Source organism: Erinaceus europaeus, unplaced genomic scaffold, assembly GCF_950295315.1.
Source record: "Erinaceus europaeus unplaced genomic scaffold, mEriEur2.1 scaffold_264, whole genome shotgun sequence".
Taxonomy (NCBI): domain Eukaryota; kingdom Metazoa; phylum Chordata; class Mammalia; order Eulipotyphla; family Erinaceidae; genus Erinaceus; species Erinaceus europaeus.
The window spans coordinates 57,194-85,000 of record NW_026647620.1 but is presented as its reverse complement, the minus strand read 5'-3'; the positions used below and the strand labels follow the sequence as shown (position 1 = coordinate 85,000).

At 44.9% G+C, this 27,807-nt stretch overlaps 1 protein-coding gene across 1 annotated transcript in view; it reads right to left on the bottom strand.

The window, feature by feature from the left end:
- Positions 1-23,903, bottom strand: part of TOP6BL (TOP6B like initiator of meiotic double strand breaks) — a 73,172-nt gene extending 49,269 nt beyond the window's left edge. Inside the window, exons 1-4 of the mRNA XM_060184177.1 lie at positions 23,854-23,903; positions 19,080-19,221; positions 15,264-15,317; positions 929-1,038 (exon numbers count right to left, since the gene is read on the bottom strand). Of these exons, the coding sequence (XP_060040160.1) occupies positions 929-1,038; positions 15,264-15,317; positions 19,080-19,221; positions 23,854-23,883 (336 nt within the window). The 5' untranslated portion in view covers positions 23,884-23,903. The remainder of the gene's footprint in view (positions 1-928; positions 1,039-15,263; positions 15,318-19,079; positions 19,222-23,853) is intronic.
- Between the last annotated feature and the right edge of the window lie 3,904 nt (positions 23,904-27,807).

The window sequence follows — 27,807 nt, the reverse complement described above, 5'->3', positions numbered from 1 at the left end:
GAACCCCGGCTCCCCACCTGCAGGGGAGTCGCTTCCCAGGCGGTGAAGCAGGTCTGCAGGTGTCTGTCTTTCTCTCCTCCTCTCTGTCTTCCCCTCCTCTCTCCATTTCTCTCTGTCCTATCCAACAATGACAACAACACTAATAACTACAACAATAAAACAACAAGGGCAACAAAAGGGAATAAATAAATAAAATAAATATTTTTTTTTAAAAAAACTGTCTTCTGAATTTTCTTTTTCAGGGAATTCAAATTCAAATGGCTGGCTTGCTTCAGTGATTATCAAGCATATGTGCACATTAGGAATTATCTGAAATTGCCTTAATATTCCAGAACTCAGGCCAAATCCATGACGGGCTGAATTGTGATCAACGAAATTCATAAACTGCAGCCCCTGTCCTTCATGGGACTGTGTTTGCAGATTGGATCTTTATGACACAAAATTAAATGAGGTCATAAGGGTGGGCTCCTAATCTCACAGGACTACTGGTATTCTTACAAGAGAAACAGACACTAGTGGTCTCTTTATCTCTCTACATACACACAAAGTAAAGGGCACTCAAAGGAACAGTGAAACGGCACTTGGATCTTAGATGTCTGGCACCAGAAGTATGAGGAAGTACATTTCTGTTGTTTGAACTACCCAATCTGTGTTTTTTTTTTTCTTCCCAGTGTCAGCCCAAACAGACTAATCCACAACCCTATACTGATTAAATCACAGCCTCTTGACGTGGCTAACCTCTGGAATAAAAACATCAGTCTGTTGGAAACACATGGTGACTTAAATTCTGTACAAAGATAGGAACCAGTGCCTCATTTCATTTCAATTGGAACTCTAATGGACCTGAACTTTCATTCCTAATTATTAACTTTGTTGAAAAAATAAGAATCAGGGAATAAGTCATATATAAAATCACAACAGAACCTGCCTTAAAAATCATCTGGAAGTATGTTATCCTTGGTATGTCCTGAGACGTGCTGGCTTCTTCTAAAATCCAGTTGAGCTCTGCAGAAAATCCGGGCAATGTAAATCGTATTTCTGTGTAAGAAATGGCAACAAAGGAGAACAAGCAGTTTGGATAAGCACCAGAGATTCTGGGATTGCCTCTTAAACTGATGACCCAAGAAGGCTTTTCCCTGATGAAAAGATTATCTGCAAAATTTAAAATGTGAGTGGAAATTACTGTGCGCCAGTAAATTGCTTGAACATTTATAATCACTTTATGGGTTAAGACATTTAATCTCATGTTTAAAACTGTTTTCACATTTGCTAAATCAATTTGTATTTTTAGTTCATTTCCACAAGGTCATATTCAGTGACAAAAACTTCAGAGTTGACCGTTTCTTATTTTTAAACAAATAAATTCATTATTTAATAAACACAAATGCGGTAAGTGAACTAATTTAGCACCGAAAGGAGGATTCAAGACTGATTCTCTCAGGCACTCACCACTCTAGTATATGGCCTGTTCTTCCCCCTCCAGCACTGTTTTTGCTGAGGCTTTGAAGCTCCAGACCAACTTCTTAAAATAGCAAGAGAGAGAGAGGCAGAAAGAGGGAGAGACACCACCTTCCCGAAGCCTCCTCCCCCGGTGCCATGTACTCCCAGGTGGTGTATCAGGGACTCAAACCCGAGTCACTCACATGACAGAACAGTTGCCCTTCCAGATGACTCACCTCACAGGCGACCATCCCTGTTCAGTCATTTATGATGATGTACTTGCTTTGTCTTTCTTGTCTGTTTTTTTCAAATATTTTTAAAGGCTTATTTATGAGAGAGAAAGGAAGGCAGAGAGAACCAGAGCATCACTCTACTACATGAGTTGCCAGAGACTGAACTCAGAAACTTATGTTTGAGGGTCCAGCACTTTACCCATCATACCACCTCCCAGGCTGCTTTTTGAAATATTTAAGGGGTAGATTCATTTGTTATTAATGAGAAAGAAAGAAGCAGAGCAGCGCTCTACCCTATGTGATGCCAGAGACTGACCTTGTGACCTTATGCACAGACCTCCAGCCTTCTACCTGCTTCTTGCTTTTTTATGGGGATGGAGCCCAGGGCCTCCTCCAGGGAAGGTGCTGCTCTCCTGCTAAGTCACCTCCCCTTAGTATGTTTGCAGTGAGGTGGCCTCTAACAGGAAGCCCAAGTCTCCCCAATTTAATTCAGGAATTAGCCTCTTGGTGTCTTTCCTTCTCTTTCTTTCTTTCTTTCCTTTTATAATTCATTTATTTATTCATGAGAAAGATGGGAGGAGAGAAAGAACCAGACATCACTCTGGTCCATGTGCTGCGGGGGATCAAACTCCTCAGGACCTCATGGTGGAGAGTCCAGTGCTTTATCCACTGTGCCACCTCCCGGACCACTCTCTTTCTTTCTAACAGAGCACTGCTTAACTGTGACTTACAGTGATGCTGGAGATTGAACTTGGGACCTTTGATGCTTCAGGCTTCAGTCTTTTTTATTTTTTATTTTTGTATCGCTGGGGCTCGGTGCCTGCACTAGGAATCCACTGCTCCTGGAGGTCATGTTTTCCCTTTTGTTGCTCTTGTTGTTTATCGTTGTTGTTATTGTCATATGCTTTACATTGGTTTGTTCTAGCCCTCCCCCGCCAAAAGAATTGGATCAGTCCTGCTAATTTCGCGGGCCCGCTTGGCCCCGCCCCAAAAGAACCCCGACAGAGGGTTCCTGAGTTCGAGAGTGCCAGAGTTGGAGGGTTCCTGAGTTCCTGAGTTCGAGAGTTTCAGAGTAACAGAGTAAGAGAGAGTTCCAGTGTGCCAGAGTTTCAGAGGGTTCCCCAGTACGAGAGTTCCCGAGTTCCAGAGTAAGAGAGAGAGTGCTTGTGCCGCCGCAAAGAGACAGCCGAGTTCTGTTTGGTGATTAGTTTGGTTTAGTTAATGAATCGTTGTTCCTGAATAAAGAAATACAGCTTCCCTGCCCAGCTGTTGTCTCCGCGTCTCTGTTAACCTGCAATGAAGCTAACCCGCCCGGCCAGAGCCTCCGAAATCTTAACAACAGTTATTATTATTCTTGTTATTGCTGTTGTTGTTGTTGGATAGGACAGAGAAACCGAGAGAAGAGGGGAAGACAGAAAGGGGGAGTGAAAGACAGACCTACCTGTGGACCTGCTTCACCACTCGTGACGTGACCGCCTCCTGCAGGTGGGGAGCCCGGGGCTTGAAGCCGGGTCCTTATGCCGGTCCTTGCACTTGGCGCCATGTGCACTTAACCCACTGGCTACCGCCTGGCCCCTGGGGACATGTTTCTGCACCACGTGCGCTTAGCCCGCCGCGCTACCTCCCGACTCCCCTGTGTACGTATTTCTATGTGATGACCTAGAACTGCCTTTTCACAAAGCGTTAGTGAATTCTGGGTCACCAATAGCACAGAGAGCCTCAATGTCGACACTGTCTTTCCTTTCTGTACCCTGGCACTCACATGATGAAGCAAACAAACAACCCTCCCCCCAAGTTTCCCATTTAAGAAGCATGCTATATCTTCTTTCCGCTCTACGTTAATTTTTATTAATTTACTTCTTCTTCTCCTTCTCCTTCTCCTTCTTCTAGCGTTTGCCCTTCTTCCGTAGCCAGTCGACAGCGTCAGGTTGAGCCTGATGTTAAGTTTCCAGACCTCCTTTGAATCTGGAGAGGTGGCTGTCGTTGACTATGTTATTCTTTTTTTATTTCCTTTTGTTGCCCTTGTTGTTTTACTGTTGTAGTTATGATTGATGTCACCGTTGTTGGGACAGGACAGAGAGAAATGGAGAGAGGAGGGGAAGACAGAGAGGGGGAGAGAAAGACAGACACTTGCAGACCTGCTTCACCACTTGGGAAGCGACTCCCCTGCAGGTGGAGAGCCGGGTGTTGAACCGGGATCCTTACGCTGGTCCTTGCGCTTTGCGCCACGTGCACTTAACCTGCTGCGCTAGGGCATGACTACTTATTCTTCTTATTATTTTACCAGAGCACTGCTCAGCTCTGGCTTATCACATAACTTTCTCCTGAAGCATTAGTGATACATGTCTAATAAAGGCTTAGTCATCTAAAAGTATGGGTATTATCAAGATGAAGTTATAGTTATCAAATATTAATGGGAAACTTTTTTCTTGTAACTGGTTTGTTTTTCAGATATAATTCCGTCACAAAGTCCAGGACAATACGCCAGTAAGGTCATGCTACCCTGCAGCCTAGTGAACTGGGCACGAAACCAGGGTGCTTTGTGTCAATTTCTAGTTTCACCAATTTTCTGACCTAAGGTGACCCATTTCCATGTCTGTGAAAGAAGAAAAAAAAAGTCTCTTACTATTCAAATATAGTAGGGGCGGGGAACATTTTTCCTGCCAAGGGCCATCTGGATATTTATAACACCATTTGTGGGTCATAATTATCAACTTAAGAATTAGCACTTATTGAATTTTGAGTCCCACCTGTGGTTGCCTTGGCTGGGTCAGACCAAATAATTTCACAGGCCTTATACAGCCCATGGGGTACAGTATAAAATGTTGCAATCCTACCACTTGCAGTAAGGATGAACCTAGCAGGGATTGTGCTTAGGGGGAAAAAGTCAGAGGATAACACACACTGTACGAGGTACAGAGAGAACTCAAATAAATGAGTCAAATAAAACAAAAATAAACTTGTGGACTGTAAGACCAATGAGTGGTCACCACAAGGGAGGGGGAGACGGTGAGTAAACCGGGACAGAGAGCACAGGCGTCTAGTGAAAGCTGGGCCGAAATGTCAGTGGTGGGCTTTACATGCATACACACAGGTTGGCTTCCAGTGATGCACATCCAAAACTCATATCATGCTATGTGCAAAGCTGATTCGATTTTTATTTATTATCATTATTATTATTATTTTATTTATTTTTACTGGAGCACTGCTCAGCTCTGGCTTATGGTGATGCGGGCGATTGAACCTGGGACTCTGGAGCCTCAGGCATGAGAGTCTCTTTGCATCACCATGATGCTAGCTAGCCCTGCCCTGATTCAATCTTTACAAAACGATAAAAGAGGAAAAAGTTGCTCCCAAGTCCCCCTTGGCAGATCAGAAGGTAGCTGGTGTGGTAAGGCATGTGCCTTGTCATGGTTCTTCCCTCCCTCACACACACCTCAGAAATAAAAAGAGTAGTGGGGGGGGGGGAGAGGCCTGCAAAAAAGCAATCCTACTTCTGGAAGTAATGCTATAGGGCAGAATGGAGGGAGACATGGAGACACAGGAGAAAAAGGCTTGTCAAGAACTTTTACTTCTTCAGAAATACTAATAGTAACTTAAATAAATTAGTTTTTGAAGGGAAATCAGTTTCAACAGTCTCCCTCCACCCCCACCCCCACCCCCACTTAAATGTGTAAAGGTGTGGACGGGGAGTAGATAACATAATGGTTATGCAAAGACTCTTGTGCCTGAGTCTCCAAGTCTCAGGTTCAATTCCCCGCACCACCATAAGCCAGAGCTGAGCAGAGCTCTGGCAAAATAAATAAATAAGTAAGTAAATGTGTAAAGGTGAAACAACTCAAGATAAGTTGAGTCCATGTTGAAAACTCATTTTCCCTTTTAAACACATAAACTGGTAAAAACAAGCACACGAAAACTTTAACAGAAAAATTAATGACATTACAACAGATCATGGAGTAAAGGAAAAAGAGAAGTCTCTCAAAAAAATCAAAACTCGGGAGTCAGGTGGTAGCACAGTAGGTTAAGTGCATGTGGCACAAAGCGCAAAGACTGGCTAAAGGATCCCAGTTCAATCCCCCAGTTCAAGCCCCCAGCTCCCCACCTGCAGGGGAGTCACTTCATAGGCGGTGAAGCAGGTCTGCAGGTGTCTATCTTTCTCTCCCCCTCTGTCTTCCCCTCCTCTCTCCATTTCTCTCTGTCCTATCAAAAAAAAAAAAATCAAAACTTTCAAACCTATAGAATAATGAGACTGTAAACTTTGAAAGGGATGGAGACATGACACAGCACTTTTATATTAAGGAGATGAACTGTGGTCTGGGAGATGGCACAGTGGGTAAAGCATTGGACTCTCAAACAGGAGTCCTGAGTTCAATCCCTGGCAGCGTATGTACTAAAGTGATATCTGGTTCTTTCTTTCCTCCTATCTTAAATAAATAAATCTTAAAAATAATAATAATAAATAAATCTTAAAAATAATAATAAATAAATCTTTTAAAAAAAAGATGATGATGATGATAACCCCTATGTCATAGAACCCTTGAATCCAATAGTCTAATTGACAATCAAAATTATTCCATCAGAGTTTAGGGAAAATACTAGTGATAAAAAAGGGAAAATAATTATTAAGCCCTTTTAAGTTGACAAGCTATTTGAAGTAAATGTAGAATAATGATGTAAAATAACCACGGGGGGGGGAGGGACTTTGGTAGCTGAACTTTAAGGAATATCCTCTGTGTCACTAAAGAACCTCCTTGAATGGGGCCCAGTGGCAGTGTACCTGGTTGAGCACAACATGTTACAATGCACAGGGACCCAGGTTCGAACCCCTGGCCCCTACCTACAGGAGAAAAGCTTTGAGAGTGGTGATGCAGTGCTCTCTATTTCTCTATGTCCCCCTTCCCTTTCTATTTCTGATGGTCTCTATCCAATAAATAAAAATAATTTTAAAAAATTTTAAAAAGAAAACACCTTGAACATCATAACTACATTGCAGGAGTTGTCAACACTGTATTTTACTTGCAGAGATAACTGACAAGGTAAATGCTCAATAAAAGTTGACTGAACAAAACATAAATTTATATAATATATACTAATATAACATCAAATAATGGTATGAATTTATATAGTATGAAATATATACATTTATAGAATGTAGACATACACTAGAAATAGTTGAGGAACAGAAGAAAAAAAAAAGAAAAAAGAGAACAGAAACCATTAGAGGGGAAGAAAAATCATTATCTTGACTATTGTTTACTAATCCAACATAAATAAAATACCCAGAATGAGTATAAGACTTTATCTGCGCAAGGACTGGCATCAGGATCCTGGTTCAAGTCCCCGGCTCCCCACCTGCAGGGGAGTCGCTTCACAGGCAGTGAAGCAGGTCTGCAGGTGTCTGTCTTTCTCTCTCCCTCTCTGTCTTCCCCTCCTCTCTCCATTTCTCTCTGTCCTATCCAACAATGACAACAGCAATAACAACAACACTAATAACTACAACAATAAAAAAACAACAAGGGCAACAAAAGGGAATAAATAAATAAATAAGACTTTATCTGAAGTATTCCAGCTTCAAAGAAAAAGCACCTATGGACACCTCATCTTTGACAAAGGTGCCCAGACTATTAAATGGGGGAAAGGAGAGTCTCTTCAACAAATAGTGTTGGAAAAATTGAGTTGAAACATGCAGAAGAATGAAACTGAACCACTATATTTCACCAAACACAAAAGTAAATTCCAACTGGATCAAGAACTTGGATGTTAGACTAGAAGCTATCAAATACTTAGAGGAAAATATTGGCACTACTCAAAGAAAAAGTACCTTGATACAGTCCCGATGGAAGATACTGAAGAGAAAAGATGACCACGTAGCAGCAGTTTCCCTTAAGGGGCCAGACTTTCAAGCCCCCTAAGAAAAAGCCACCCAGTAAGGAAGAGGGCGGGCAGCATAATTTAACAAACGCAACTCAGATGCTATGATTGCATATGGATACATTTCTTTAGCATCTGGAAATCTGATAGCTGACGAATCAGCCACTGGAGACTCCCTGATGAAGCTAATTAAACAGTGCGGAGGTTAGCAACTAGACCGATTGGAAGCAGTCTGCTAGCAGTGTTCCAGCAATGCTAAATAAATAGCCATCATAATAAAGGCATAATTTATGCGGCATAAACCAGGGCTAAGGGAGTCAAGCCTTAGTGCAGGACAATTTCCTTTGTGAGCTTCACTGCGTCATTTCTCTTACTAATTAGTAAGAATAAATAGCATTATTGAGTGAAGGTTACTATTATGAGCTCTGGCACTTGGAAAGAAGACAGGCTAACGCTCCCTACAAAATAAACGTGGTTGACTATGAGCAAGTGACGCAGTTTTCTTTTTTTTTTTTTTTTGATTTTTTTTTAAATTGGGGAATTAATGTTTTACATTCAACAGTAAGTACAATAGTTTGTACATGCATAACATTCCCCAGTTTCCCATTTAACAATACAACCCCCACTAGGTCCTCTGTCATCCTTCTTGGACCTGTATTCTCCCCACCCACCGACCCCAGAGTCTTTTACTTTGGTGCAATACGCCAATTCCACTTCAGGTTCTACTTGTGTTTTCTTTTCTGATCTTGTTTTTCAACTTCTGCCTGAGAGTGAGATCATCCCATATTCATCCTTCTGTTTCTGACTTATTTCACTCAACATGATTTTTTCAAGGTCCATCCAAGATCGGCTGAAAACAGTGAAGTCACCATTTTTAACAGCTGAGTAGTATTCCATTGTGTATATAGACCACAACTTGCTCAGCCACTCATCTGTTGTTGGACACCTGGGTTGCTTCCAGGTTTTGGCTATTACAAATTGTGCTGCCAAGAACATATGTGTACACAGATCTTTTTGGATGGATGTGTTGTGTTCTTTAGGATATATCCCCAGGAGAGGAATTGCAGGGTCATAGGGTAGGTCCATTTCTAGCCTTCTGAGAGTTCTCCAGACTGTTCTCCACAGAGGTTGGACCCATTGACATTCCCACCAGCAGTGTAGGAGGGTTCCTTTGACCTCACACCCTCTCCAACATTTGCTGCTGTTACCTTTTCTGATGTATGACATTCTCACAGGAGTGAAGTGATATCTCATTGTTGTCTTTATTTGCATTTCTCTGACAACCAGAGACTTGGAGCATTTTTTCATGTGTTTCTTGGCCTTTTGGATCTCTTCTGTGGTGAATATTCTGTCCAAGTCCTCCCCCTATTTTTGGATGGGGTTATTTGTTGTCTTGTTGTTGAGTTTGGCAAGCTATTTATATATGTTGGTTATTAAACTCTTATCTGATATATGGCATGTAAAGATCTTCTCCCATTCTGTGAGGGGTCTCTTAGTTTGGGTAGTGGTTTCTTTTGCTGTGCAAAAGCTTTTTAATTTGATGTAGTCCCATAGGTTTATGATTGCCTTAGTCTTCTTTGTAAGTGGATTTGTTTCATTGAAGATGTCTTTAAAATGTATGCGGAAAAGAGTTTTGTCAATATTTTCCTCTAAGTATCTGATAGTTTTTGTTCTAACATCCAAGTCCTTGATCCACCTGGAATTTACTTTTGTATTTGGTGAAATACAGTGGTTCAGTTTCATTCTTCTGCATGTTTCAACCCATTGTTTCCAACACCATTTGTTAAAGAGACTCTGGTTTCCCCTATTTAATAGTCTGAGCCCCTTTGTCAAAGATTAGATGTCCATAGGTGTTATCTGAGAGATGCGCAGATCAGGTCCACGTGGGCGCCATTTGTTGTTAAAATTCGTAGGCTCTAGCCGGCCAGACTAGCTTCACGGGCGGGTAACAGAGACGCGGAGACAACGGCTGGGCAGGGAAGCTGTATTTCTTTATTCAGGAACAACGATTCATTAACTAAACCAAACTAATCACCAAACAGAACTCTGCTGTCTCTTTGCGGCGGCGCAAGCACTCTCTCTTACTCTCAAACTCTCCAACTCTGGAACTCAGGAACTCTGGCAGGGTTCCTTCGGGGCGGGGCCAAGCAGGCCCGCGAAACTAACTGGACTGATCTAATTCTCTCGGTGGGGGAGAACTAGAACCCAATGTAAAGCATACAACACATAGGTGTGTGGCACAGTTTTCATTGTGTCTTTGATACACTGTAGTACTTCCTTATTTTGTACAAAACGTTAGTCACCCACACTTTCTCACAGGGATATAAAGTTAGACTAAGCAAATATGTTATACATAATAGCATGTATGTAATACACACATAATGTACATGAATATACGTAATAGCTTTGAGCTTTTGAAATACTAAATTAAAACTAAGTCGCCATGACACAAGTCGACTCAACTTTGTGTCAGCAGAGTCAACAAATGGTTAGTCCACATTCTGTACCAACTCAGTACTTTCTCCCCTGTATTAGCAAACCATTAGGAAACTAGTCTCTGTAGTCACCTGCTTTTTACTTTTTTCTTTTTTTAATATTTATTTATTTATTCCCTTTTGTTGCCCTTGATGTTTCATTGTTGTAGTTATTATTGTTGTTGTTGTTGATGTCATCGTTGTTGGATAGGACAGAGAGAAATGGAGAGAGGAGGGGAAGACAGAGGGGGAGAGAAAGACAGACACCTGCAGATCTGCTTCACCGTTTGTGAGGTGACTCCCCTGAAGGTGGGGAGCCAGGGGCTCGAACCGTGATCCTTAAGGCTTGCGCTTTGTGCCACCTGCGCTTAACCCGCTGCGCTACCACTTTTTACTTTTTTCAAAGCACTTTCCCAGGGCCGGGCAGTGGTGCGCCTGCTTGCGCGCGCGCGGGTTCTCAAGCATAAGGACCCAGGTTCAGCCCCCGGACCCCGTGTGCAGGGCAGAGATTCACAAGTGGTGAAGCGGTGCTGCAGTGCTCTCTTTCCTTCTCTGTCCCTCTCAATTTCTCTCCATCTAATCAAATTAAAGTTTAAAAATCTCTTAAAAGAAAAAAATAGTGCTTTCACAAATATTAACTGAAATAGCAGTAAATATGATCTGGCCCTGCCCTATACAGGCACGGTAAGTAGAGTCACGCTATTCCTCTCTCCAGCCCAGGGCTGACAACATGCTCCATTTTTAAACAGCTTCTTGACTCTCTGAGAGCATATTCACACACACTACTGGAGCAAGGTCATTAGGAATGACCTTTCCATTCTCCGCACCATCCCAAGGACATAATCCAAAAAAAGGATTGAACCTGTGACTATAAAGACTCTTGCTAGACTAGATCATTTGAGGGGTAGATAGCATAATGGTTCTGCAAAGAGATTCTTATGCCTGAGGCTCCAACGTCCCAGGTTCAATCCCCCCTGAGCTCAGCAGTACTTTGGTTAAAAAGAATAATAATAAAATAACTGGAGTTGGTGTATTGCACCAAAGTAAAAGTCTCTGGGGTGGGAGGGGGGAGAGTACAGGTTCTGAAAAAGGATGACAGAGGACCTAGTAGGGGTTGTATTGTTAAGCGGGAAACTGGGAAATGTTATGCATGTATAACCTATTGTATTCACTGTCAAATGGAAAACATTAATCCTCTAATAAATGAAAAAATGTTTAAGATTTAGACTAGACGATTTTGTAAATGATTTTGTAGTAAATCAACTCATGATTCTTTTTTAAAATATTTATTTATTTATTCCCTTTTGTTGCCCTTTTTTTTTTTTTATTGTCATCGTTGTTGGATAGGACAGAGAGAAATGGAGAGAGAGGGAGAGAAAGATAGACACCTGCAGACCTGCTTCACCGCCTGTGAAGCGACTCACCTGCAGGTAGGGAGCCGGGGGCTCGAACTGGGGTCCTTATGCCAGTCCTTGTGCTTTACGCCACCTGTGCTTAACCTGCTGTGCTACCGCCCAACTCCCTCATGAATATTTTTTAAAATATATATTTTATTTGTTTATTTTGCATAGAGACAGAGAGAAGTTGAGAGGGAAAGGGGTGATGGGGGAGACATCTGCAGCCCTGTTGCACCACTTATGAAGCAGCTCCCCTGCAGGTGGGAACTGGGTTCTTGAACCTGGGTCCTTCCACATTGTAATGTGTGCACTCAACCAGGAGTGCCACCACCCACACCACCCCCCAACTCATGATTCTTAAACTTGGGCTCAGACTTTCCAAAAGTCTTAAAACAGGAGCAAACCCTCTAGAACATTGTTAATTCTTCCTGTCTCCCCAGTCATAGAGTTTGGAGGAAACAGAATTAAGTGATTAGTCAGGCTGTCTCTTAAGATTTTGTGAGGATTTTGGTGGCTGGGGGCGTGGGAGGGTGGCACAGAACACTCAGCATGGAGTAAATGTTCAAGAGGTCACTGTTTGAATCACTACTACTATAAGGAGAACATTATTTACATAGAACTTCTCTGACAGGGTGTGCTATGGCGCCACGAACAAAAGTCTCTGTATCTTTCTGTTGCATTACTTTTCTCCCACAAAAGCTCTGGCTGATGGTGGTGCAGGGGACTGAATGTGGGACTTTGGAGCCGCAGGCAGGGAAGTCTCTTGTTTGACCACTATGCTCTTCTCCTGCCCTTGTTCCACAATTTTAAATGTGTGCTTACCAAGAACCTCAAGGAAATGAAAATTACAGAGAAGATAAATACTACTGAGTTCTAAAATACAGGGGCTGGGAGACAACTCACCCAGGAGAGCACAGCACATGCCTTAGTTTGTGCACGAAGCCCTGGGTTCAAGTATCAACACCACAAATGGCACTAAGGACTCTCTCTCTCTCTCTCTCTCTCTGTCCTTCCCTCTCTCTAAAATCACGAAAAGATGGCACAGGAGACATCAGTGATGCCTTGGGATCATTCTCCAGTGCCACAAAAACAAAAAACAAAAACCAGGATCCACAGAGAGCTAGAAGGTAGATTCGATGTCAAACAGTTGTAAAGGCAAAAGGAAATGTGCCTAATAACGATTAACCACGGAAACATTTTCAAAGCCACATAATTCAATAAGCTTTAGCTTCAATAGAATTGTTTCCTCTGTATTTGTGATTTTAGAATCCCTCATGTCGTAAATGGGCTGCACAGGTGGTTTCTGTCCGGGCTGGAGCTGACAGGAGAGATGGGAAGTGAAATACACAAATCCAGTAGCACAGTCCTCTTAAAGGTTGGAGCAGGGGCAGCAGGACAGCTCACCCAGAAAGGTGCCTGCTTTGCCATCTGCCATATGCAAGACCTGGGTCAAGTCCTGGTGCACCACATGGGAGATGGGAGTGCTGGGACACTGGAAGAAGCAGCTCTCTCTCTCCCTCTCCCTCTCCCTCTCTCTCTCTCTCTCTCTCTCACACACACACACACACACACACACACGATAATAATAGTAACAAGATACTATACATACACATATATAAATTGTAATTAACGGGGCCGGGTGGTGGCACACCTGGTTGAGCACACATGTTACAAAGGGCAGGGTCCCAGTTTAAGCCCCCAGTCCCCACCTGAAGGAAGAAAGCTTCACGAGTGGTAAAGCAGTGCTGCAGGTCTCTCTCTCTCTCTCTCTCTCTCTCTCCCTTCCTTCTCAAATTCTGGCTGTCTCTATCCAATAAATAAATAAAGATAATTTTAACTCTGGAGACCAAAAAAATCTTTCTGAGATTTCTTGGAGGTGGACTTCCTGAAGACCCCATCTTCAAAGCACTGGCACTCACTATATCAGAGTCTTCTGTATTTTACAACTTATCAGACTCTTCTTCCTGAGAATATCCTAAAGGTCAGGACCCAGTTCGACCCAGGACAATGTCTGAGGTGTCTGTGCAGTCAGAGAGGAGGAGTCCAGTGGAACAATTAGAACAATGTGTAGTGCGTTGTGACACTCCCTAACTACCCATGCCTGAAGCTTTGATCAGTTCCTTCTGTAACAAGAGGGAGTTGGCAGATGTGATTAGGCTAAGAAAATAATAAATAAATAAATAAATAAATAAATAAATAAATAAATAAAATTTAAAAATAAATGAATAAACTGTAATTAACTACTCATTAAGAAAACACAGGCCTGGGGCTGGGTGGTGTTTCACCTGGTTGAGCACACATATTACAGTGAGCAAGGACCTGGGTTCAAGCCCCCAGTCCTCACCTGCAGGGGAGAAGCGTCATGAGTGGTGAAGCAGGGCTGCAGGTGTCTCTCTGTCTCTCTGCTTCTCTATTTCCTCCTCCCTCTCAATTTCTGGCTGTCTCTATCCAATAAATAAAGAAATAAAAAAAAATTTTTTAAAGAAAGAAAGCACAGACCTAGTGTATCCTTAAAAGAAACATGTGGGTTTGTGTGTTCAATGGTGACACGTCCGGTAGAGTGCACAAGGACCTGGGATCAAGCCCAAGGTCAGCATCTGCAAGGGAGAAGTTTCACGAATGGTGGAGCAGGGCTGCAGGTGTCACTCTCTCTCCCTCTCTGTTCTAAATGCCCTCTCAATTTCTCTGTCTCTATAAAAAAATTTTTTTAAGGCTGTCGGGGGAGGGAATTCAAAAAAATACATGTTTGTACATGGTCCAGGAGGTGACACAGTAGATTAAGTACTGGTCTCTCAAGTCCCAAGTTTGACCCAGAGTGATGCTCTGGTAGTCTCTCTCTCTCCATCTTTACTTCTCTCTAATAAATAAATGATCTTTGAATCAATCAATAAATGTTTGCCCTTTGGATTATTACTATAGGTATAAAGTTATTATAGGCTTATAGCCCCCTACACACACACACACAGAGACACACACACACACACACCAGAATATTCCTATCTGGTGTGAACTGCTACATTACTTTAGGGTCAGGGAATGCTACTACTATTAACTTATGTGCAAATATTTTTGATTGTTCCCAGGCCCCAAAAATAGCTTCCCAAATTACACCAAATAGGAACAGTCTACTTTCACATAGTGGGGAGAATCTGTATTTGGCAACCCTGCCCTTCGATAAAAATCTGTTTAGATGGGAGCTGGGCAGGGGCTCAGTGCGTTAAGTGCAAGTGGTGCAAAGCACACGACCAGCATCAGTATCCTGGTTCAAGTCCCTGGCTCCCCACCTGCAGGGGGGGGTCCCTTCACAGGCGGTGAAGCAGGTCTGCGGGTGTCTGTCTTTCTCTCCCCCTCTCTGTCTTCCCCTCCTCTCTCCATTTCTCTCTGTCCTATCCAACAACAATGACAGTAACGACAACAACAATAATAACAACAACAATAAACAACAAGGGCAACAAAAAGGGAAAATTTTCTTTAAAAAGATTGATAAAAAAATCTGTTTAGAAAAATACTAAATTAGGATGAATATGGGATGATCTCACTCTCAGGCAGAAGTTGAAAAACAAGATCAGAAAAGAAAACACAAGTAGAACCTGAACTGGAATTGACGTATTGCACCAAAGTAAAAGACTCTGGAGTGGGTGGGTGGGGAGAATATAGATCCAAGAAGGATGACAGAGGACCTAGTGGGAGTTGTATTGTTATATGGAAAACTGGGAAATGTTATGCATGTACAAACTATTGTATTTACTGTTGAATGTAAAACATTAATTCCCCAATAAAGAAAAATTTTTTTTAAAGTACTAAATTAGTGGGGGAATCATTCTTATGGAAGAAGGGTAATTCTTTACCTTTGAGGAACTTCTTAGGGATCAAACCACCACAAATGCTTCCTGCAGAAGAAACTGTAAGAAACAGAATACATGGAAATATCACAAACACTAGTTTTTATTTAAAGAATCAATGGGGTCCTGGGCTGGGGAGACAGCATAATGGTTCTGCAAAAGGCTCTTGTGCCTGAGGCTCTGAAGTCCCAGGTTCAGTTTCCAGAGCCACCATAAGCCAAAGCTGAGCAGTGCTCTGGTCTTTCTCTCTGCATCTATCTACCTATCTCTATTTACCTCTCATTAAAATTAATTTAAAAATTATGTAAAAAAAAAACAATGGGATCCCTAATCACTTCTTACAGGACATATTAAAAGGTGGCCATTATCAATGAATAATAACTCCATAAAATGAAGGCACCCAAATGTTATGAACATATAACTGCTTGGAAGCAGAGTAACTTCTTGGAGGTAAGAACCCAATAGAAGGCCTTTTTACCTGTATACTCAGTACTACAGGCTAACTCTGACTATCACTATTCCTGATAGAAAATTACTTCAGAGAGGCTGCAAACTATAGGCAGGAGACAGTGTGTATCATGTGAATAGTCCATATTTCATTAGAATTCAGATCAAATGGTTGGCACACCTTTTAATCAATTTACTCCTTATTTGAAAATATAAGACTATCGGTTAAGAATTCTCTGTATCCATAGCTTTAAATCTGAACATTAAAGAGTAGTTCCAAGGAAGATGATGATGGAGGAAGTAGGGATCTAAAGGAGAAAATGATTTTAACTAAGTTTTGTTTTGTTTTTTCAAATTGAACATTTTGAATTTTTCAATTTTTTTCAAATGGAATATACCCACAGTTGAAATCTAGTGTTCCCATAGTAACAACAATAAGGTGCCATCATCCCCATATACAGATGATGTAGAGATTTATTTGTGTAACAATTATCTTCTTAAATATTTATTTATTTATTCCCTTTTGTTGCCCTTATTGTTTTATTGTTGTAGTTGTTACTGACATCGTCATTGTTGGATAGGACAGAGAAATGGAGAGAGGAAGGGAAGACAGAGAGGGGGAGAGAAAGACAGACACCTGCAGACCTGCTTCACCGCCTGTGAAGCGACCCCCCTACAGGTGGGGAGCCGGGGGCTCAAACTGGATCCTTATACCGGTCCTTGTGCTTTACGCCACCTGCGCTTAACCCGCTGTGCTACCGCCCAATTACCCGTGACAAATATTTTTAAAGCAACATTATTCCCTGAAATTGCCTCTTAATTTTTTAAAAAGACTTTATTTATTCATTCATGAGAAATGATAGTAGAGAGAAAAAACCAGACATCACTCTGGTACATGTGCTACAGGGATTGAACTCGGGATCTCATGCTTGAGAGTCCAGTGCCCTATCCAGTGTGCCACCTCCTGGAACACCCTCTTAATTTTTTTAAAAGATGCTACCTGATAGGGCACAGTTTTTAAAAAAATTTTTATTATCTTTATTTCTTTATTGGATAGAGACAGTCAGACATCAAGAGATAGGGAGAGAGAGAGAGAGAGACACCTGCAGCCCTGCATCACCAGTCATGAAGCTTCCTCCCCTACAGATGGGGGCTAGGGGCTTGAACCCAGGTCCTCGCGCACTGAAGTGTGTGCACTTAACCAGGTGTCCCACCACCTGGTCCCCTGATAGGGCACATTTTTAAGGAATCACAGTTCATGCTGGCACAGAAACAGTTTTAAAGAGAACCTTTGGTTTTAACCACCATTTCCCAAATTCAGGTGCTCATAGCTGATTAACAGCCTATAGTTCACGGTTTGGGGAACACTGCAATGAACACTGGGAAAGCCTTCTAATGAGCAATAGGAGCAATGAAAGAAAACTAACAGTCTGCATTATCCCCTACATCATTCCAGTAATAAAACTTGCTTTGTTGTTACGTGAATTTTGTCCACCTCAAAGATATTTTGAATAACTAACCACTAGCACTTGTGACTATGGCCTTATCTGGAAAGCAGGCCTTTGCAGACCTAATCCCAGTAAGATGAGGTCATACTGGGCTCGGTGGTCCCACATCCAGTCGGTATTCTCACAAGAATGCAAGTAAAGACAGACAGAGATAAGCACAGGGAAGAATATGTTTATTCTGATCACAGGAAGAGAAGCAGAAACTGGAGTTTCTACATAACATCTACAGGCCAAGAAATACCCAGAGCTTGCAACTACCAAGAGTAGGGGAGAGGGTATGAAACACGTTTGTCCCTTAAGAGTCTCCAGAGAGGGGTGGGTGGGTGAGTGGGGAGAATACAGGTCCATGAAAGATGATGAATGACATAGTGGGGGTTGTATTGTTAAATGGGAATCTGGGGAATGTTATGCATGTACAAACTATTGTATTTACCGTTGAATATAAAACATTAATTCCCCAATAAAGAAATAAATTATAAAAAAAAAAAAGAGTCTCCAGAGAACCAAGCACATCAAAGGCCTTGATTTTGGACTTCTGGCCCCCCATAACTGAGAGTAAATCACCTTGCAGTAAGTCACCCAGTTTGTGGCACTTTGTTACGCAACCCTCGGCTTTGAATGCTTTTCCCTAAGTACCAAAGGCTAAATATGAAGGAATTAAAGGAGGTAAAATTTCAGTGTAATTTTGCTGTGAAAGAGATGTTAAAACCAAGAGAGAAAATGTTTGACAACAATTTTAAAGTAAGCCAGTAAGGAATCTATGAAGACCAAGAAGATGGCATAATGATTATGTGAAACGCATTCTTTTTTTTTTTTTTTTTTGCCTCCAGGGTTATCACTGGGGCTGGGTGCCTGCACTATGAATCCACTGCTCCTGGAGGCTATTTTTCCCATTTTGTTGCCCTTGTTGTTGTACTTGTTGTAGTTGTTATTGTTGTCATAGCTGTTGTTGTTGCTGGATGGGACAGAGAGAAATGGAGAGAGGAAGGAAAAGCAGAGAGGAGGAGAGAAAGATAGACACCTGCAGACCTGCTTCACCGCTTGCAATGTGACCCTCCTGCAGGTGGGGAGTCGGGGACTTGAACCGGGATCGTTACGCCGGTCCTTGTGCTTTGCGCCACGTGTGCTTAACCCGCTGTGCTACCGCCTGACTCCCAGCGAAATCCATTCTTACCTGTGGCTCCAAGGTCCAAGGTTCAAACCCCTGTACCACCATTAGTCAAAGCTGAGCAATGCTCTCATAAAAGAGTAATAATAATAATAATAATAAGGGGGCTGGGCAGTGGTACACTTGATTATGTGCACGTTACCAAGCTCAAGAACCTAGGTTTGAGCCCTTACTCCCCAATTGCAGGGAGGAACCGTCATGAGCAGTAAAGCAAGTACCGAAGATGTCTGTCTCTCTGTCTCTCTCCCTCTCTGTCTCTCCATCTCTCTTCCTCTCTCGATTTCTCTTTGCCCTGTCAAATAGTGGGGAAAATGGCCAATAGAAGCTGTGGACTCCTTGTGCAGGCAGTGAGCCCCAGCAATAACCCTGGTGACAAAATAATAATAATAATGAAGAGGAGAAAATAGACAAAATTTTCTCCCATTATTGGGTGGTTAATCATTACAGTACAGTTGTTGACACATCAGTACAAAAACAATTTTTTAAAAAATCTGTGATTAGAATCATTCTACTCCCCGTTTCTGTATAATGCATTCATAAATCTATCACTAGATACATATCACATAATCATTTAAGTTATTGTAGAAACTTAGAGTAACAGTGATAGAAGATTACAATTAGATGATGAATTGTAATAAACAGTAACAATAATGATGACGAAACAAATACAGAAAGACCAGCTTTTTTCTCTTCACTTACTAGTCGTTACACAATGTAGACTGTTGGCCTGGCGCTCAGCATTTACTGCTTCTATGGAAATCATGATCTCTCCTTCTTGCAAGGCTCCCTTTGAAACATCTGCCGCTCCACACTTCCAGTGAATGATCAAGTATTTCAAGATCTGAAAGGAAAAATTTTTTTAAAAATGCAACATTCAAAACAACAACAACAAGGAGATCACAACATAATACAATTGTATAACATAGTTAAATCAACAATTTCTTTTCCTTTTTTTTTTCTTGCCATCCGTCATTTGCTGGAACTCTGTGCCTGCATGATCCCAACACTCTCACCAGACTTGTAATTTTATTTTTCATTTGACAGGCTAGAGAGAAGTCGAGCTCGAAGGGGAAGATAGCAAGGGAGTGAGAAAGGGAGACACCTACAGCCCTGCTCCACTGCTTCTGAAACTTCCTCCAGCAGGTGGGGACTGGGAGCTTGAACCTGGGTCCTTGCGCATTGTAACATGTAACCATCTGGCCCCGGACTTTTTATTACTTTAATACAGGGTGAGAGAGACACAGAGAGGTGAGGCACCACAGCCCTGCTCCACTGTGTGGTGGCTGGGGATCCGAACCTTAGTGCTCTACTGGGTGAGCTACCTACCGGCCCCAACAATTCGAATGACAAAAAAGTTAGTATTCTGGGGGTCGGGCGGTAGCACAGTGGGCTAAGTGCACGTGGAGCAAAGTGCGAGGACCGGGGAAGGATCCCGGTTGGAGCCCCCGGCTCCCCACCTGTAGGGGAGTCGCTTCACAGGTGGTGAAGCAGCTCTGCAGGTGTCTGTCTTTCTCTTCCCCTCTGTCTTCTCCTCCTCTCTCCATTTCTCTCTGTCCTATCCAACAACGAACGACATCAACAACAACAATAACCACAACAAGGCTACAACAACAAAGGCAACAAAAGGGGGGAAATGGCCTCCAGGAGCAGTGGATTCATGGTGCAGGCACTGAGCCCAGCAATAACCCTGGAGGCAAAAAAAAAACAAAAAAAAAAAAACCTAGTATTCTTGCTTGTAAAATGTCAGGTTTATATTAGTTCAGAATAGAGCACTGAATCTAAACAGACTAAGTAGCTAAAGGAATGACATAAAATAAAATAAAATAAAATAAAATAGGAGACAGTGAAATGCAACACAGTACCCAACAAACAAGGAAATGGAGACAACACATTGCTTTTTTCAAAGGGTAAGTTCACCTGGAAATAAATAATTTGGAAAATGTATGTGTTTTTTTGTTCCTATTTCCTTTTGTCTCTCCCTGAATAAGAGCCAGCATGAAGGTTTTAGAATGGCATTGAGTTATGACTCAGATTTACCTTCCATTAAATCAACATTTTCTAAGGGTTAAAACAACGAAGAGCACTGTTCCTGGAGGCAGAGAGATGACTGGGTTTGATGCTGTCGTGGGACAAATTCTAGCATGAGATCTTCGGCAAGTTACTCAACTTCTCTGTCTCTCAGCTTCCAGATTTACAGACATGGGGACAAAACTTGGGCCTGGGAGGTGGCCCAGTACTGGACTCTCAAAACGTGGATTGAGAATTCAATTGCCAGCATCACATGTGCCAGAGTGACGCTCTGGTTCCCTCTGACCCACCCAGCCCCTGCCTACCATGCAAGGCTGCTGCTGGATTGGCACCAAATAGCATTATGGAGCACTCACCACAGAGCCAGGCAAGCCGTAAATGCCCACAGCATGGCGGCTGTTACTTTTTTTAAAAAATTTTTTATTAATATTTATTTCCTTTTGTTGTCCTTGTATTTTTTTTTATTGTTCTAGTTATTATTGTGGTTGTTACTGATGTCGTTGTTGGACAGGACAGAGAGAAATGGAGAGAGGAGGGGAAGACAGAGAGGGGGAGAGAAAGACAGACACACCTGCAGACCTGCTTCACCGCCTGGGAAGTGACTCCCCTGCAGGTGGGGAGCTCGAACAGGGATCCTTACACTGGTCCTTGCGCTTTGCGCTTAACACCACGCTACTGCCCGACTCCCGGCGGCTGTTACTTCTAACAGGCTCATCTGCAGTAAGAATTGTGCACAGTTGGTTTTTTGTTTGTTTGTTTGTTTGTCTTTAAGTTAAACTGGTCTCCAAGATGTCTGGCTAAAACATTCCACCTTAGGGGCTGGGGGGCTATCTCAGCATGAAAGCGCAGGGTTTGCATGCCTGCCGCCCCAGGTTTGATCCCCAGCACGGTCATGCCGGAACTAAGCAGCTCAGTGGTGCACTGGCCTACTTTAAGGGTTCACGAAGCATTCCATCTGGATGAGGCCACTTCAGAGTGAAACTGTTTTTGGCTCCATTCTTCAGCAAAGCAGACTGGGACCAGCCAGCCACCGCAGGGAAACAGGACAGGGCGGAGGGAACACACGGACCTGGGAGCCCTGCCTCCTGTCCTGGGTGCTGTCACCCGACACAGCTAAGCCCCAGCTCGCTTTGATGATAAGCCGGGAGGCAGGGAGGCTGAGAGGTCGCTCAGGAGGCGCCAGGGAGGGTATCCCTGTGGCAGCGGCCCCGGGTTCCAGCCTCCCACCCAGGATCGGGAGCTATGGCCCTGGGGGCAGCTGGGGAGGGTGGGACCTGGGTGAAAGGGTGGACAGACATGGACCAGTGCGGCTGTCGGAGCAGAGAACCACCCTGGGCCGCATGATCATCTGTTACACCCAGAGGTTTGAGTCCTGATCTCACGCAAAGACCAGACTCACATGCAATAGCAAGAGCCTTTATGAGCAAGCTTAAGCTTGGGCCGCCGACACAGTTCTACGCAAGAGGGGAGTCTGCGACCACGAACATTTCTCATCCCACCTTTTTATAGTTATCACAGGGTGGGTACAGGTGGAAATATTTACGCGGAACAAGGAACAAGGAACAGTTGGTTTCGGGCTAGCGGCTGTTCTCAATTTTCGGGGCTTTTCTCTAACCTCCACACATCGTCATCGTCATCAACTTGAGGTCTGAATTCAACTGGGCACCCTGTGTTTGTGCCACATTTATATTAATTAATTAATTAATTAATTAATTTATTTTACCAGAGCTCTGGCTTATGGTGGTGTGGAGGATTGAGCCTGTGACTTGAGAGCCTCCGGCATAAGAGAGTCTTTGCAGAACCATTGTGCCATCTCCCTGCCCACATTGTTAGTATCATCATCATCATCATCTTGAAAATCAAATTCAACTGTGCACCCCATGTTTGTGCCACATTTGTTTTTTTTAAGTTTTCTTTTTTAATATTTATTTATTTAGTCCCTTTTGTTGCCCTTGTTTTTATTGTTATTGTTGTCATTGTTGGATAGGACAGAGAGAAATGGAGAGAGGAGGGGAAGACAGAGAGGGGGAGAGAAAGACAGACACCTGCAGACCTGCTTCACCGCCTGTGAAGCGACTCCCCTGCAGGTGGGGAGCCAGGGGCTCAAACCTGGATCCTTATGCCGGTCCTTGTGCTTTGCGCCACCTGCACTTAACCCGCTGCGCTACCCCCCCGACTCCCGCCACATTTATTTTTATTTATTTATTTATTTATTTTTTTTTAAAGATTTTATTTATTTATGAGAAAGACAGGAGGAGAGGGAAAGAACCAGACATCGCTCTGGCACATGTGCTGCCGGGGATCGAACTTGGGACCTCATGCTTGAGAGTCCAAAGCTTTATCACTGCGCCATCTCCCGGACCACATATTTATTTATGTTTTAACCAGAGCTCTGCTCAGCTCTGGCTGATGGTGGTGCGGGGGACTGAACCTTTGACTTTGGAGCCCCAGGCATGAGAGTCTCTTTAGAGAACCACTGTGCTATCTCCTCGCCCACATTATCATCATCATATTGCAATTCGAATTCAGCTGCGCACCCCGTGTATGTGGTATTATTATTATTACTATTACTATTATGATCATCTTGAAACCCGAACTCAGTTGAGCACCCCATGTTTGTGGTGTTATTATTACGGTCATCATCTTGAAATCCAAACTCAACTGCGCATACCATGTTTGTAGTATTATTATTATTATCCTTATTACTCTTACTATTGTGGTCATCATCTTGAAATCCGAACTCTAACTGCGCACCCCGTGTTTGTGGTATTATTACTATTACGATCATCATCTTGAAACCTGAATTCATCTCGCACCCCGTGTTTGTGGTACTATTACTATTATTATTACAGTCATCATCTTGAAACTCGAATTCATCTGGTGTTCGAGCCAATTACTGTCACCACTACTGTTATCGTCATCTTGCCACTCGCCGGCGCCCCAGGGAGGGTCAGGCGGGGTCAACCGGACGGGGTCAACCGGGCAGGGTCAACAGGGCGGGGCCAACCGGACGGGGTCAACCGGGCAGGGTCAAGAGGGCGGGGCCAACCGGACGGGGTCAGGCGGCTCAACCGGGCAGGGTCAACAGGGCGGGGCCAACCGGACGGGGTCAGGCGGGGTCAACTGGGCGGGGCCAACCGGACGGGGTCAGGCGGGGTCAACCGGGCGGGGTCAACCGGGCAGGGTCAACAGGGCGGGGCCAACCAGACGGCGTCAGGCGGGGTCAACAGGGCGGGGTCAACCGGGCAGGGTCAACAGGGCGGGGCCAACCGGACGGCGTCAGGCGGGGCCAACCGGGCGGGGTCAGGCGGGGTCAACCAGCCCCTCCCCGCGGCCTCGAGCTCCGGGGGACGCGCCCCGCCTCCTTCCACCTCAGCCCCGCCCGGCGGCCTCCGAGGGCTGCTCCCAGGGCCCGCCTCCCCACGGGCTCTCCTTCCCGTGTCACCTCGCACACGGCCTCGGCCGTCCGCCTCATGCTTCGTGGGGAGCGGCGGCGACGGCAGCCGTCAGCGCCCGGACGCTCGACGCCGCGCTTCCCGCCTTCGAGCGCCGCCCCGCCCCGCCAGCACGCCCCGCCCACCCGAGGGCCCGCCCACCGACGATGCTCCGCCCACCCACCGCGCCCCGCTCTCGCCGAAGCCCCGCCCACCAGGCGGTCCCGCCCGCACGTCTGCCGCGCCTGCGCACTGGCTACCGGCCGCCCCCAGCCGCTCTCGGGAGCCGCCCCATCCCCGCGGGCCCCGTGGGCGGCGGCCCAGGCTGGAGGCGGGCGGGAAGGAGGCCAGGCCACGGCTCCGCCTTCCTCCCCCGCCAGAGACGTTCGTTCCCACGGCCCCGCCGAGGGGCGGCCCCGCATCCTAGCAGCCTCGGCGCTGGCCAGAGCCGCCCCAGACCAACCTCCCTGGTTACGCAGACAGACTCGCATGTCTGAGGCTCCAAAGTCCCAGGTTCAATCCCCCAGCACCACCAGAAGCCTCAGCTGAGCGGTGCTCTGGGGAAAAATTTCAATAAAAAAAAACAAACAAACACGGTGGACACTTGTGCTTGAAGTTCAGGTACAATAATGACGTATCCCAAGGATATGTTTGTTCTAAAATATTATTTGGAGGGGCCGGTGGTGGCGCATCTGGTTGAGAGTACATGTTACAGTGATGAAGGACCCAGGTTCGAGCCCCCGGGGCCCCACCAGCAGGGGGAAAGCTTTGCAAGGGGTGAAGCAGGGCTGCAGGTATCTCTGTCTCTATCTTCCCCTTCCCTCCCGATTTCTGGCTGTCTCTATCCAGTTAATAAATAAAGATAATTTAAGAAAACTTTTTAAAAAAAACAGAATGTTCCAACCACCCCCATTTAAAATATATGTATAATTTGGCCGGGGATCAAAAGAGCTCCCCCATAGAGAACACACCTTGTCGTGTGTGGGGCCTTTGCCTGGAGCCTCAGCACCACGTGGGTGTTTCATAGATGCCAGAGGCAGGGCCCCCCCTCCAAGAAACCAATAGGGCCAAGAGACAGCGCACCTAGGAGAGTGCATACCTCACCACCATGCACAAGAACCTGGGTTCAAGCCCAGCCCAGGTAGCACATGGGAGCTTTATGGGCGGTGGGCTGGTAGCTTGGAATGAAAACGTCTTCTGGGAGCAGTGGAATCACACTTGTATAAAGGCCCAGACAGCAAAGTAAAAACCTGGGGTTCCTCCCTGCCTCCCTCACCTCCACCCCCATCCCCATCCCCACAGCATTTTCAAAAACAAAAGTATTATTCCTTCATCTAAACATTCAGGGGCGGGAGTGGGGGTAGATAGCATAATGATAATGTAAACAGATTCTCATGCCTGAGGCTCCAAAGGCCTAGGTTCAACCCCCCCTCCCCACCACCACCATAAGCCAGAGCTGAGTAATGCTCTGGTAAAAAAAAAAAAAAAAAAGGCAAAACATCCGGGGGTGGGGAGTGGGGGTGGTAGTACAGGCAGTAAAACAAACAGGTCCCCCAAACTGGACATTTTGTATTTTCTTTCTTTCTTTTCTTTTTTTTCTTAAAGATTTTATTAATGAGAAAGATAGGAGGAGAGAGGCAAAGAATCAGATATCACTCTGGTACATGTGCTGTGGAGGACTGAACTGAGGACCTCATGCTTGAGAGTCCAGAGCCCTATCCACTGCACCATCTCCCAGACCGTGCAACCATTCTGTTTCTGTTTCTGTTTTTGTTTTTGCCTCCAGAGTTATCGCTGGGTCTCAGTGCCTGCACTATGAATCCACTGCTCCTTCCTGGAGGGCATTTTTCTCATTTGTTGCCCTTGTTGTTGTCATTGTTGTTACTGCTATTGTTGCTGTTGGATAGGACAGAGAGAAATGGAGAGAGGAGGGGAAGACAGAGAGGGGGAGAGAAAGACAGACACCTGCAGACCTGCTTCACCGCCTGTGAAGTGACTCCCCTGCAGGTGGGGAGCCGGGGGCTCGAACCGGGATCCTTAACCCGATGTGCTACCACCCAGCCCCCATTCTGTATTTTCTACGATAACCTGACCCAAACAAGCCTGACGCCAGCGTGCCCAAGTAGTGCCTGGAAGGGAAGCCGGCTCTCCGCACTTTGGACGCTGCACTAGACAAGCCCAGGGCAGCAGCTGGCTCTCCAGGGCTCCAGCTGAGGGGAGCAGCTCTGGGGTTTTCCAAGAGCTCTCCCAGCTGGAAGGAAGGCGCTGGGCTGTGCTGCTGCAGATCGGGGCTCGGGGAGCCTTGGTTGAGCGTGGGGAGCAGCATTCAAGCCCAGTCCCACGATCCGGTAGAGCTCGTTCTTCATCAGACAAAAAGAAGCCGGTAAAAGACATTCCTGCCTGGCCAAGAGTTGCCCAAGGAGAAAGGTGGGACAGGGTGTTGGCTGCTTTCCTTCAGGGAAAATTCTTCCAACTCAGCTCCAAGAAGCCAGGATTGGACAGAACGGGCCGGGTGCTGGCACACAGGCTTAGTGCTGCTCCGGAGTGTCTCCTGCAACCTGAATCATAGCTTCCAAGGCCCCTGCTCGAGCACCAGGGTCTCTTCCCTCCCGTCTCGGTGGCTCTCTGCTACACCTACTGGGAAAAGGTAGCTTTTCTTTCTGGAAAGTTCTTCTTGATAGTATCTCAGAATTGAAGAGCTGGCATTTAGTGAATCATAGGAGCCTTCCTTGTTCACTCACTCTGCTGTGTCAGGTGTCCCTTCTACAAAAAAGCAGGACCCAAGTTGGAAAATAGTTGGCCAGGGGCAGAGGGGATAGCATAATGGTTATGCAAACAGACTCTCATGCCTGAGGTTCCAAAGTCCCAGGTTCAGACTCCAGCACCACCATAACTCAGAGCTGAGCAGTGTGAGGGAAGTAGAGAGGAGGGGAGGAGAGGGGAGGGGAGGGAAAGGAAGGGAAGAAGAAGAAAAAGAAAATAAAAAGAAACAAAAATAGTTTGCCATTGCCGTGGGTTAAGCGCAGGTGGCGCAAAGCGCAAGAACCGGTGTAAGGATCCCGGTTCAAGCCTCCGGCTCCCCATCTGCAGGGAAGTCACTTCATAAGCAGTGAAGTGGGTCTGCAGGTGTCTGTCTGTCTCTCTTCCTCTCTGTTTTTTCCTTCTTCTCTCCACTTCTCTCTGTCCTATCCAACAACAACAACTACAACAGTAAAACAACAAGGGCAACAAATGGAATAAATAAAACAACAAAACCAAAAACTAGTCCCCCACACCACATAGAAACCCCACGGTCTGTACAAGAGCTGATTCTGTGGAAGGCGGAGCAGGGCCGTGATGTCGCTCTTCTATTTCTTGACCCCATTTCTCTAAAAGAAGGAGAGGGGAGGGGCCGGGCGGGAGCTCACTGGGTAGAACGCACACACCGTCATCTGCAAGGACCTGAGTATACATCCCCAGTGGCCGCGTCATTGTCCCCAAGGACCTAGGTTTCAGGCCCTAGTCGCCGCTGACAGGACGAAGCCCTGAGAGTGGTGAAGCAGTGCAGCGAGTGTCTTGTCTTCTCTCTGAATCTCTTTCCCTCTCTCTCCCTCTCTATGTCTCTGTCCCTCAAGCCTCTATAAAAATAAAAAAAAATTTTAAAAAGGTAGAGTGGTCCGGGAGGTGACACAGTGGATGCTAATGCATTGGATTATCAACCATGAGGTCCCGAGTTCCATCCCCGGCAGCACTTGTACCAGAGTGATGTCTGGTTCTTTCTCTTTCTCTCCTCCTATCTTTTTCATGAATAAATAAATAAATTCTAAAAAAAAAAAAAAAAAAACTGATTAGTGCTCTGGTTAAAAAAAAAAATTCATTAAAAAAAAGATAGAAAAGAAAAAAAAAAACAGCTTCTGGAAGTGGTGGAGCCCCAGTGGCCAGGAAAAAAAACGAACAGCCATGGAGAAATAGGACAAGGGAAGTCA